The 13,192-nt window shown below is 48.2% G+C and overlaps 1 protein-coding gene across 1 annotated transcript; it reads right to left on the bottom strand.

Moving 5' to 3' along the window:
• Positions 1–3,512: 3,512 nt before the first annotated feature.
• PRND (prion like protein doppel) lies at positions 3,513–7,178 on the bottom strand. Its single transcript, XM_042931547.1, has 2 exons — positions 7,083–7,178; positions 3,513–5,054 (listed from the first exon to the last, which is right to left on the bottom strand). Exon 2 carries the CDS (start codon positions 5,041–5,043, stop codon positions 4,507–4,509), a length of 537 nt encoding a protein of 178 aa, XP_042787481.1. The 5' UTR covers positions 5,044–5,054; positions 7,083–7,178; the 3' UTR covers positions 3,513–4,506.
• Between the last annotated feature and the right edge of the window lie 6,014 nt (positions 7,179–13,192).

Below are 13,192 nucleotides of genomic sequence, written 5' to 3'. Positions count from 1 at the left end.
GACCATGGCAGGCTCCAGAAGGTGACACACAGCGACACACGGGCATCTTAGGGTGTCCTTGTCCAGCCACACACAGCACATGAAGAAAACATGTTGGGTGGAAAGGCAAGAAGTGACCAAATCTCAAGGTGTGACGTAGGACTGGGGGCGCCTGACCCAATGGGCCTCCGCCCCAAGTTCATCTCTTCTTATCAGCGAGCTTGAGGGAGAGAGTGTAAACGGCTCACGACAAACTCATGGCTGCTGCCTGGGACACATCTCGTGAAGACCACGGGGTGAGGTCTAAATTTTGCAGAGCGCATCCTAAGCGAGATGGGGAGCGAAGGCTTCCGGGAGATGCTGGCCATCTGCAGGGGCCCTGAAGCCAGGAGCGGCCCCGGCTACTTGAACAGTGTGCTTGACACCCGGTGCTTTTGGTCTTTATCTCCTAGAGGGCATTCTCACTGGAATGCAGATAATTTACCCCGGATTAATAAAAAGGCCAGGACCGGGGTGCCTGGGTGGCTCGGTTGGTTGAGCATCCGACTTCGGCTCAGGTCATGATCTCTCGGTCTGTGAGTTCAAGCCCCACGTCGGGCTCTGTGCTGACAGCTCACAGCCTGGAGCCTGCTTTAGATTCTGTATCCCCCTCTCTCTGCCCCTCCCTTGCTCATGCTGTCTCTCTCTCTCTCTCTCAAAAATAAATAAACATTAAAAAAATAATAAATCTTTCTAAAAAACAAGGCCAGGACCAAACCTCACCCCACGCCTCCCTGGCCATCAGGGAGCACGGAGTTGTGCAAATATACCACCCTCTAAAGCCCAAACCTATATAGCCTGCTTTCCAGGCTTCTCATCTGGATGTTTGAGAGAAAAGCCAGATTTAAAATAGGAATTGCTAACAGTTTTAGGATTTTCAAATGGTGCTGGTGGTCAGAAGTTACTTGGCAGGATCTGGATGTGCTGTCTGCAAAGGAAAGAAGGTACTTGAGCGGCATTTGCAGCAAAGACAGGTTCTTACACTTAAGTGACATAAAAACCCTTACAGGTTAGCACCGTCCAGGGCAGGCAGGAATGAGAATTGCTCCAGCAACGTAGGAACATGATCTAGCCATATCTAGAAAAATTTAAATTATTTATATTGAAACTATTCCACAGAAATAAAAGCCACACTTTGCAAGGCTGTATGTACAAGGATGTTTATTGTTTGCAGTGGCAAAAAAAACCTGATGGTCCATCAGCAAGGAAGTGATCAAATCAGCCAGGGTCTATCTACACCATGGAATATTACACGGCAATCTGAAAGGACACATTAGCTAACCAGCTCGCTGTTGAACTGGAAAGAGGTTCATGAGGCAGTGTGAAGTTATAAATCAAACTGCTGAGGAATAAATGTGATATGTACAATCATAGTGTTTTTTAAAGGAGCAATCAAATTAAAAAAACCCTCCCTTGTATACCTAAGCACAGTGAAAATGTGAAGGTTGCACAGTAGGCAGGAGGGAGAGAATGGGTTGGGAAAGGTAGGGGGAGGCAAGAACTAAAACATGGCACAAAAATGAAAAAAGCATAGAATAAAGTCCAGAGAATATTTGGAATATAAAAGCTACATCGTTACTGCAAATATGTACACATGTATATGCAAATATTAAGGCCTAGGAGGTAAGAGGGCAAAACGAAAACAATGACTTCATCAGATGCTGGGATTGCCGGCAATCGGATTTCCATTGTCATTTGAATGTCACTTTTACAATAAGCACATTTGGAAGAGTCAACACTTGGAGGGGCTGAGAATGCAATGTTAGCGAAATTATTCACATTTAGAATGACTGTATCAAGAATAATTCGGAGGTCCCTTACAATGTGTTACACACAGTAGGTGTTGGGCAACCTTTTGCTAAAGTGAAAAACCGAAGCCTTCCCTTGACCTCATAATTCGTAAACATCAGCAAGGATGTTCAAGACATATAGTCTCAAAAGCTTCGTGAATAATGTCTGCATTTGAATCACCATGTACAGATTCCCTTCACGCCCCACTTAAATCTGGTGTCTGGAACTGTTAATGAAATGAGAAAAGACAGCAATGATAGAAAATGTACTATGTTGTGACCTGTTTTCACCTAAGAAATGAAGTCATTTTGCTTCTGTGCCTGTGTGTGCCCTTATGGTTAGTTACACTCAGCAGGGCTGGGCTGAAATTTTCAACATCAGCCTGTAAGTAGTTTCTTTCTTTCTTTCTTTCTTTCTTTCTTTCTTTCTTTCTTTCTTTTTCTTTCCTTTCTTTTCTGTCTTTCCTTCTCTTTCTTTCTTTCTTTCAACATCAGCCTGTAAGTAGTTTCTTTCTTTCTTTCTTTCTTTTCTTTTCTTTTTTTTAAAAAAAATTTTTTTTTAACGTTTATTTATTTTTGAGACAGAGAGAGACAGAGCATGAACAGGGAAGGGGCAGAGAGAGAGGGAGACCCAGAATCCGAAGCAGGTTCCAGGCTCTGAGCTGTCAGCACAGAGCCCGACGCGGGGCTCGAACTCACGGACCGTGAGATCATGATCTGAGCTGAAGTCGGGCGCTTAACCGACCGAGCCACCCAGGCGCCCCCCTTCTTTTCTTTCCTTTTCTTTTCTTTCTTTCTTTCTTTCTTTCTGTTCCTTCCTTCCTTCCTTCTTTCCTTCCATCCTTCCTTCTGTCTTTCTTGCTATTGTTATTATTAAAAAAATAAAAATAAAAAATGGACAGGGAAGAAATGACCCACATGGCTTGTACTTCTATCTTGTGCTCTGCTCAAGAATCCAACAGGACTGTGGAAGCGGAAGGTGGGCACAGTGCTGGCCGTCTGAGAACTAAGGCCTTCTGGCCTCCTCCATCCCACCCTCCTCCTCCTCGGTGCAGATTCAGGGCAGGGGCTAGGCCCCCAGGCTCCCAGGGGAAAGCCGCTACCCTGGGCTGCCCCACCCCCAAGTTCTCCACTGGCTTTCCGTGTATTTAAACCTTCCAAAAGTATCCTTGAGAAGAACGCTGATAGCAGTGGAGGCTCAGAACAAGAGGTACCATTATCAACATTCATGTTTTAAAATACTTAGGATACACTGTCTGAGAATGCACATTTTTCTCCCCTTACAGACTCTCTTTAAAGGAGAATTGATAATATTCAGCAGCTGGTGTGTCCAAATATGGTTCAACAATTCCTGGAGAGGAGGGGGTTCTCTAAATGCACCCCAGAGGGTCTCTTGGGGCATCTTAGAGCATTAGATTCATTATTTGTACTTAAGCCGTATTCATATTTTGTAATATATTTATTTTTAACTAATATTAACTACTAGCATTTTGTAATATCTATATGTAACTAATAAGTAGATAATAAGTGGCATGTCTCCTCTTGCTTAGGGCATGAGTGAGTTCTTTGTCGGGTCTCCCTAAAGACGTAGCTTTTCTTGAACCTTTTTGGCAAGGAATTATTTTTTTGTAGAGTTAAGTGGTTCACAGAAATGACGGCCCCTCACCGAAGTGGGAGTAAAAAAGCAGCCAGAAATTGGCACGGTACCCGTGTAAAGGGAGTATATTTAAAGATTCTCATATGCATATACACAGAGAGATACAGAAAGGGCTGGGGGAACGAACATTAGAAAGCAAACATGTCCATTAAAAATACTTTCTCAAATCCAGACAATAGTTCAGAGCCAGGAACAGCAAATACTTATCCTTCTTGTGAAAAACAAAAACAAAAAGAAAAACACCAAAACCAGAACAAAACACAACAAAAACCTTTGGGCCGTGGTCACATCCTGCTGTGCATCTATCTGGTCTGCTCTGGGAACCAGCCTGGCAAGATCGCCTTACCCTGTGATTTCTGGGCCTTTGTCTAGCTTTACTTCTGTGTCCCCTTAATCCCTTTCTTGTATCTTAGTTTGATGAGAAGAATTAAATAAAACCTCCATGTAACCAGGTATTAAGATACATGGCCATCAGTTCAGACCGTTTCGTATTTCCAAAAGTGGGGTTTCTGTGGTTTCGCCAGAAATCTGTGTTTGGGTTTGGGTCTTGCGAACAGTAAGGAAGGGATCACAAGACAGCTCTGGGATTGCACAGAGCGGAAAATCTGGGGTGAGACAAGCCAGAATTGAATTTTGGCTCTGCCACTCTCCAGCCGCTTCACCTGTTGGAGCCTCCGTTTCCTCATCTGTACAGTGGGAATAGCACCTACCTCTAAGAGGGGTCCGGAAATACTGTGACGCGCGTGGCAGGGTCCCTGGCTCGTTCTCTTATCTGTTCACCCAACATTTATTGCGGAAGATGGTGTGCCAGACCCTCCACTGGGACCTGAGAATGTGGTGATTAAAAGGCCGCCCTTCGGTAGAGCCTGGAGGGGATTGGTACACACACATTTATCAAAAGCAGACGGGTACCCGTGGGAATATTTGGTTCCTCAGTACCTTCGGGACACATGGGGGTTTGGGTCTGGAGGAGAGGAACTGGGATAACTCAGTGGCTTGCTCACCCCCCCCATCCCCGTGGCTGCCAGCCTGCCTGCAAGCTTATGTCACAATAAACCAAATGAAAACCAGCGGGCAGAGCATCACAGGCTGGTCTAGGGTGACCCGAAGTCCCGCTCCCCTTTCCAACCAAAAATCACAGTGTTTGACAGAGCAGAGCTCCCTGATCAGCTGCCAGAGGACCCGCTGGTAAAGCTTGTCGTCTTGTTTCTCGCGGGACAGCTCCTCCTGGTTGGCCACCTGGGTGGCGTTGATGCAGCTGGTGACAAACTTCTCCTTGGTCACGTTGGCCTCGGAGCAGCCATTGTAGTGGATCCCATCGGGGAACTGCCAGTAGTTGGCCTCGTAGTACCTGTTGCCTTCAGCACCAAGGTCGATATCAAGCTTCCGGCCCTGCCTGATGAAGGCCCCAGGGCGGATCTCAGCCGTGTGCGCCTCCGTGACCTGGGAGATGCTGGGCAAAGTCTTCCGGTTCCACTTGATTCTGTGCTTTATGCCTCTTGCCTTGACTGCCGAGAGCTGGCTGAACAGCAGGACACAGACAATGGCCAACCAGCATCCGCCCAGATGCTTCCTCATTGTGTCAGGATCTGCAATAGCAAAGGCCGGGACGGTTACTTTCTCTGGTGGGGTTCCCGGGCTCCCCTGCCCCCCTCCTGTGTGCAGGAGATTTTAAGCAAGGAATGCAACCTCACGCCGTTCACATTTTCCAAAACCATAATAGTTTTCCCATGCTCCGGTTGTACTGGTTAAGCCAATCCCCAGTTTCTTGCTTTTGCCTGAAATTATATGCACTTAGGGCAGAGATCTGGTTTTCTCATACAGATAAGAAGCTACAACTGGCAATTATAAAGCCTTTGAATATGCATGGGAAAATAAATGAGTAATGACATAATACGTATAGGTTTTCTTTGGTGTTCCCAAGTCTTTGAAATCAAGGGATCTCTGGAGGAAAGCACCCAGAAGAGTTGGAACCCCAGGCTTCTGTGCACAGACTGTATTCTTAACCTTCCCTTTTTATTCTCTGTTGCCCTAAGCTGGCTCTGGCCCTGGTGCATTCTGCTATCCATTCAAAGAAAGTCACCTGGCTGCTGACCCTAAAGGGCTTTATGGTAATGACGGGGAGAGAGAGACGGAAGCGTGGCCAGGAGACCCCTGCCTCCCGTGTCAAGGGGTCAAGATGTGTTATAGACGACACTCCCAGTCTCACCCCTGGGGGCGGTGTGACCCCACCCTCCCCGTCGCCTAGCTTTTTATTGAGCACTTACTAAGTGGCAGCCATTGGCATTGACTAGCTTAATTCTCACGTGGGGTAGGTACGTTATCATTCCCATCTTCTGAAAGTTGTGCTGGGTTTCAGAGTAGGTAAGTCACTGGCCCAAGGCTGCACACTAATGGGTGGTGGATTCGAATCCAGATCTGTCTGACACTGTTCCCATGTGCCCAGTTTCCATGCATCATGGCCTTTCTGGGCTGCAGGAGGGAACGGTGCTTAGATTTTGAGCTTTTGACTCACCGGGCACGGAGGGCAGCACCGACGGCCCCCAAGCTGAGCAAAGAGCAGGGCTCGTGAGGAATTTCAGAGGAGATGAGGGCCTGGGGGAGAGCCGAGGGTCCAGGGTCAAGGTGGCCCCTGGGCATCTGAAGGGCTGCTGATGACATCAGGGGATATTCCCCCTTCCCTCAGCCCCCGAGTCTGGTAGTTTGTCACGTCTGGCTCCTGAAACTACAATAGCTATTGTGGAAATCTACTTCCCAAGGTCAACTGTTCAGGGCATTCCAGAACCTGAACCCTTGTCGGTGTGGATCAGAAACACAGGAAAAGTGACCATAGCCGGGCGTGCTTACGCCGTGTCCTAGATGAGGTTTTACGTGAGTCCATTCGTGCCAGAGCTGAAGGAGGTGGAAAAGTTAGCTTGTTTAGCCCCTAACACCTGCTCCCTGCAATATTCCCAAAGTGACTAGTCCACCTGTGCTAAAATGTTCAACTCCAGTGTGATGCTGGTTCTTACGTAGGAAGAAAGGCAAAACGCAAGCGCAGTGCAGTCCCCTCTGGATGCCTGGTGACCTCTCTTTCCCTGCAGGCATGGTCTAGTCTCTGGCCCAGGGAGGGCATGAGTGCGCCCGGCAGCAGCCTGAGCACCCAGGCTTCTGGCACCTGACCCCCCACTGCTCCCTAATCACAGTGACCTCAGACCAGCCTTCTCCAAAGAGAGCCGAGCATGAAGCGAACATTCATTAATCACACCCCGTGCCCTCAGCCCAGACTCCTTGGTAGGAGAAATGTTAAATAAGAATAATAACACAAATTACAGGTGTGTCAAACTAAAGACACAAAAGCACAGAGATCTCGAGAAAGAAATTCATGTTCATGGACAAGGGTGTGAAAGCACAAAGAAAATCCCAACCAGCCAACCGTAAAATAGCATTTTATTGTCAACACCAGAAGCAGACACGCAACACCAGTGATGCCCCAACATTCCTATGTGTCCCCTGACTGGGGACCCACGCCAGGGGGTGGGAGAAAAGAAATCCCGGCATGGTTTGCAGTCTGATTAGAAATGAGCAACCCTGACCACAGAAATGGAACCCAGCGCGAACTCTGGCTCCCCACCTACCTTGGGATCTCTCTGGAAGTGTGTCTCTGGAGCCTCAGCAGCAGTGTCCTCCAGGGCACGGTCCTGCCTATGTAGGAACTGCAGGGGGAGGCGGCATCCCCGCTGCTCTCCAAATATGGCAGCCCTCCCCTCCCGGGCAGGACCAATCAGGGGTTCCCAGCCCCTCCTCTGCCTTGAGGATAGACCTTCTCATCACTCTCTAATAAACACCATGTGAAGATCTTGACGAAGTTCAGAAAGACTTGAGAGTTACTTTTGATTTTACTCTCTTTTCTTTTATGTTTGTCTGTATGTATTTACTTATTTACTTAGCCGTTACCAGTGTATCACAAAGGACATTATAAAGGAAACAAATGAACAGCCGGATGAAGTTCGTAGGGCAAGGTCTGGAGGGTTCCAGTTGTCCCCATGGAGTCCCCACGGAGTGTGGGGGCACTATATCCCTGAATGTTGATGAGTTCACCAACCCAGAAGCTCTTCAAACCCCTCTGTGCCAGTAACGGGGACACAAGCCATATATTATAACCAAAGATACTTCTATTCCCCCCCCCCCCCCGCCTCACTCAGGAAATTCACAGGTTTTAGAAGCTCTGTGCAAGAACTGGGACCATTGCTATATCACAATGCCCCAGCTGGATAGGTGAATGGATACATCTGTCCAGAGTCTGGTTAGGGCTATTTTTAAGGCTGGTATTTTGAGAGGTGCCTTGTAGAACTGGAATGAGCAGTGTTAGAAGGAAAACACTTTCCCACCAGTATCTACAACAGAGGGTGTTGCTGGATATGCATGCTGTCCTACACCTGAAGCCCAGCTTCAGATAGCAAGGGGGCTTTTGCTGGACAGCCTCTGTGGCCAGGGTCTGGTTGGGAAGAGGGTGAGAGATCAGCCAGGCCACAGGTCCCCTCCCAGCGGAGACTGCCAGAGAGTGAGGTACCCCACTCCCTTTGCGGAGGTAGAAAAGCAGGGTTCTAGAGGGACCCGCGAGAGGCCTGGCCAGCATTTTAGGTTTTTGGTCCATGTAGGAATGCCTGAGCCGCCGAATTAATCCAAGGCCAAAAAGTCAAGATCTATGGAAACCCACAGGACAGAGACACATGGAGATGAAACCGACACTGTTCAAAGACGGCTGGGAGTGAGTTTTCTCAAGAGCAGAGGGGAGAGGATCTGAAGAACCAGCCACTCCAGGCAGGAGGGGCCATGCGCAGTTATACGGTGACCATTCCTTGTACAAAAGGGACTTACTTTGGTGTCCCGGTTACAGTTATTACTGTCATGCGAGATCAAAAGTAAATTCTGGAGGAAAGAACGGCGTGAGATTAGCCTGTAAATGGAATGTGATCTATATCCCGAATGCCCAGCGATGTTGGCTGGATTCACCTCAAAGCCCTTTTGCGAATAAGCTGAAGCGGTTGTCCCAGGATGACCAGCAGATGGCGCCATGAGGTTACAAAGACCTCTCACCCTGGAGGTGGGAAACTCCCGAGGTCAATGCTGCCCCTGCAGGGATTTGGGTCCTCCAGTTGGGCCTTTCTTTCTCCTCTGCCTTTACTTTTAAATTTTATTTCACTTCCTTCTTCTTTTGTAAGGCTTTTAAAAAAATGTTTTATTTTATTTTTGAGAGAGAGGAGAGAGAGAGAGAGACAGAGAGAGCACGAGCAGGGGAGGGACAGAGAGAGAAGGAGATACAGAATTCAAAGCCGCTCAGAGCCTGACATGGGTTCGAACTCATGAACCGCGAGATCATGACCTCAGCCGAAGTCAGATGCTTAACCAACTGAGCCTAGGTGCCTCTATTTCATTAACATAAGAAAAAAAACCTTTCCATTTTCTTTCTAGAATCAGAGATTTTTTGGTCCTGTGAACACACACACACTTCAGTATTGCAAACTTACTTTAGACTATTTGCAAAATACCGAAGAGAAGAAGTAAAACAAAACAAAACAAACAAACAAACAAACAAAAACCATGTTAATATTTCACTATCCAGAGACAAGGGTCATAATTAGGGTTTGGGGTGTTTAGAGCTGGAAAGAGCTCCGAATACTCCAGCTCAGCTCCTTCACATTGTGAAGTCATGGGACCAGATAGGCTCAAGGCCACCCAGCCCCACGGGCAGTGCTGCCCTCCCATCGCGGGCCCATTGCCCTGAACTCTGTGTACTGTCCACCCTGCCCGTCCTCATCGGGTGCGAGCACCTCCAGGCCCCTCCATTCTTCTTCTTTCTAGTCTTTTCCTGAGGAGGACTTTGCCCAGAAGGTGGTGGGAGGTTGGTGCAGAGCTGATGAGGCTGCAGATTCCTCTCGTCAGCAAACAAAGAGGCACAGAAGAACAGGGAAGACTGTGGAAATGTTCGAGAAGATGGGAGGGGCTCTGGAAGCTGCAAACAAGTCGAGAAAACTGTTACCCGGACTCAGAGAGTGCAGGACTGCCCCAATCCTGCCTGACACCGGGTCCCCGCCTACAAGGATGTACAAACAAGCAGCCGAGGAATTAGTGAGAGACCATTAGTCTCTCTGTGAGCCGAGAGGCCAGGTTCGAGGGAATTGTGTCTTCTGGCATCGAGAGTTGTATGAGGAATATCATTGAATGTGGAGCATCCTTGATTAAACAGGGAGAACAAGACTGATCCCACAGGGTTGGGTGCTCCATGATGCAAGGGACTCTGATGGATTTCTCTAGAATGTATGAGCAGCAGAAAATTATGTGGATACCAAAAAAAAAAAAAAAAAAAAATCGACAGAGAAAGGCTGAGGTCCAGAATGCACCAGTGGGTCATTATGATTTCAGCTCCTAGTTCAATTAGATCTTGACCTTTGGAGGGCATTTCTAAATAGAGCGGGCTTTAAGACACAAGGTGCCATGCCAAACTGTACCCGGAAGGGTTAGTGAGTAGGAAGATCACCCACTATATCTTGGCTTCTTGAAGAGAAGTCTGTTATGTGCTTGGACTATATGCTGTGCCAAAGGAGGGATAAGGCCAGCTAAAACAGCTCATGGCCTAATGGCAGAACTGAAACGTGTTTCAGAAAATAATACTGATGAGATAGCTGTGTAGCTGTCTAGCTGCACTCAAGTTCTTTCTTTCTTTCTTCTTTCCTTTTTTTTTTATTATTATTATTTATTTTTGAAAGAGAGAGACAGGGTGCCAGCAGGGAAGGGGCAGGGAGAGAGGGAGACACAGAATCCAAAGCAGGCTCCAGGCTCTGAGCTGTTAGCACAGAGCCCGACGCGGGGCTCGAACTCACAAGCCGCGAGATCGTGACCTGAACTGAAGTCGGATGCTTAACTGACTGAGCCACCCAGGCGCCTCATCAATTTCTTTCTTTTTTCCTGGAGTCTACTATTCGCAGAAAGCTGAACATATCCTAAGGGCACAGCATTATGCATTTTTACAAACTGAACACACCCGTGTAACCTACACCCAGAAAAATAAACCGAACGTGACTGCACCCCCTAAGCCTCTTTGTCTCCCCGTTGGGTCCCTGCCCTCCCGCCTATGCTGACCACTGTGCCGACTCCTTACGTCCTAGATGAGCTCCGCCTACGGTTGTACTTGGTATAGAGAGAATTATGTAAACGAGAATGTTTTGTGTCTGCCTTGCTCAGCTTGGGTCTTGTAGAGTCACCTGCATTGTCAGTTGCCCGTTCCACTGGGAGACTCCTCCACAATTTTCTTCTCGGTTCCCCTGGTGGTGGGCATTTGGGTGGTTTCTGGTTTGGGCTCTCGCAAAGAGTGTTACTGTGAACATTCTGACATGTGCTTTTTGGTGGAATGGGATTGCTTTTGTGTCGTGTGTGAACTCTGAGGGATAGACTTGCTGGGTCATAAAATATGCCTGTGTGCAGCTTTTGTATTCTTAGAATTCTGATTATTGCTTTGGGCAGACTTTAAATATCACCTTCCGGGGCACCTGGGTGGCTCAGTTGGTTGAGTGTTTGACTTCAGCTCAGGTCATGATCTCGAGGTTTGTGAATTCGAGCCCCGCGTTGGGCTCGCTGTTGTCGATATGGAGCCCACTTCAGATCTGCTGTCCCCACCTTCTCTCTGTGCCCCTCCCCCGCTCATGCTCTCTCCCTGTCAAAAATAAATAAAACATTTTAAAAAATCTTTAAAAAGACCACCTTCTCCTATAGTTTGCCCACTCTTTTTTTTTTTTCTTTTTTTTCTTTTTATTTGCTAATGTTTATTTACTTTTGAGACAGAGACAGAGCGTGAGCAGGGGAGGGGCAGAGAGAGGGAGACACAGAGTCTGAAACAGGCTCCAGGCTCTGAGCTGTCAGCACAGAGCCCGACGCGGGGCTCAAACTCACGGACCATGAGATCATGACCTGAGCCGAAGTCGTCCGCTCAACCGACTGAGCCACCCAGGCACCCCCACTCTTTTCTTAATCACAGACAAGTGTCTTCCTTTGGGGGTCCCATAGCTCTCGCCACAGAGCCGAATAGTCATACAGGGCACCCTTGCTGTTTATGGGCTCATTTGAGCTCCCAGAAGTCAAAGGACCATGTTTCACTTGTCCCACACGTAGCACAGTGCCTAGGATCTAGAAGCACAGGAATTCCCTCATATCCCTTCCTATCTGTGACTTGGTTGAGGACAGTATAGCCAGAGTCACACACGGGTCACAGCTGCCAAGGCGGGCCGTGTGCCAGGAGGCAGGCCGAACCCTCCAAATCACAGCAGGTCACACACAGAGGCAGCAAGAGGAAATTTTACAGGGTTAAATGCAACAGTTTTAGAATTTGTTTTTGAAAAATCAAGGGCAGCATGTGAAGAGCTATCATGGCAGGAGCCGGCATTCTGTTGGCATTTAACTGTCTAGAAGTGTAACCGGAGGCCACAGAGGAAGCACATGCTTTGTCATTTCCCCTGTAGTCCCCTGCCCTTCCCTGCCCAGATGGCAGCAGGTGCTGGGCACCGGGTTGTGTGGAGTTGACTCAGGGCAGGGAGGTGTGATGACGTGTGCGGGGCAGGGGGTGAGGAAGGGTTGGGAGCTGAGGAATCTCATGGCATATCAGGGAAAACTGAAGGCAGTTACTCATCTTGCGTCCCCAAATGTTCGTGGAATAGGATGTTTGTAAGTGAGAAGACAGAGAGTCACCAAAGCTCTAGAGCACAGGTAATGGGGGGAAGGCTGTGTTTCCAGGTGGTCCAGAATGGGGTGCCCTGGGAAAGGAGAGAGACTCCAGCCTGGAGACCCCAAGAGGGGCAGAAAGTGCCAGCCTCGGCCGCCATGTTGGAATTCCCCACTTGGCCACCCACCACTTTTCTCACTTGTCTCTGATGTTTTTAAGATGAATAATTAACTCGGTGATTTGATGGGCAGTTTGTCCTCTCTCCCTGACATGCAGGAAAATGTCCAAAAGGAGAAAGGTCTGCCTACCTGGAGCAGATGAAAGGGGCTAGCTATTGTGTTAGGGCAGGGACCCCTTTGTTACTCGGGTTGACTTTCGTTCTCAGGGGAGGCGCTGGAGATGCTGCAAAGAGACGGGGTGGGAACCAGAGACCCAGGTTCGAATCCCCACGCTGCCATCTTCTGCCTCAAGTGACTTCAACTCTCATCTGTTAGGGACAGCTTAACCTTCTCTATCGTGTAAGCTGCCCTCCATCTCAGAGGACAAATGGTGTATTTACCAGACATCTTTGGCGGAGACAGAAGTTCAACTGAGAATCTGTTTCCATGTTTGTGTAAGAGGTCTCATGCCTCCCCCCAGTCCACCACTATTAAGGCTTATCAAACATTGCTTCACACTGTTGGCATCACAGACTCCAATACAAATTTTTCCCACGAAATAGTATAAAGGCCAGTAAGCTAAGATCTAAAAGCTTCGTTAACACCTGGACGTGTGTTAGCACGTTCACTATTGGCGTGCCAGAAATACTAATGAAGCGTTTACTGTTGTGAAGGCAACTAGCAGAGGCCAAGGAGGCTTATGCCAGGGGCTGGGTCTGTGATAGAGAAAGGAGAAAGAGAGGAGCACCGTCGAGACAGGTCACACTCGGTTGGGCAAAAGTAGCATCTGAGCTGCAGAGCCAACCAAACTGGAAAATGCAGGTCACTTCTTGGAACCGATAGCTGCAGGGACGAGCTCTAGCAGGATATAGGA

This window comes from Panthera leo, chromosome A3 (assembly GCF_018350215.1).
Source record: "Panthera leo isolate Ple1 chromosome A3, P.leo_Ple1_pat1.1, whole genome shotgun sequence".
NCBI lineage: Eukaryota > Metazoa > Chordata > Mammalia > Carnivora > Felidae > Panthera > Panthera leo.
The sequence above is the reverse complement of the archived record's forward strand: the minus strand, read 5'-3'. Positions and strand labels throughout refer to the sequence as shown.

Excerpts from the sequence above, each read along its gene's own strand:
- PRND (XM_042931547.1), bottom strand. The coding sequence starts at position 5,043 with ATGAGGAAGCATCTGGGCGGATGCTGGTTGGCCATTGTCTGTGTCCTG.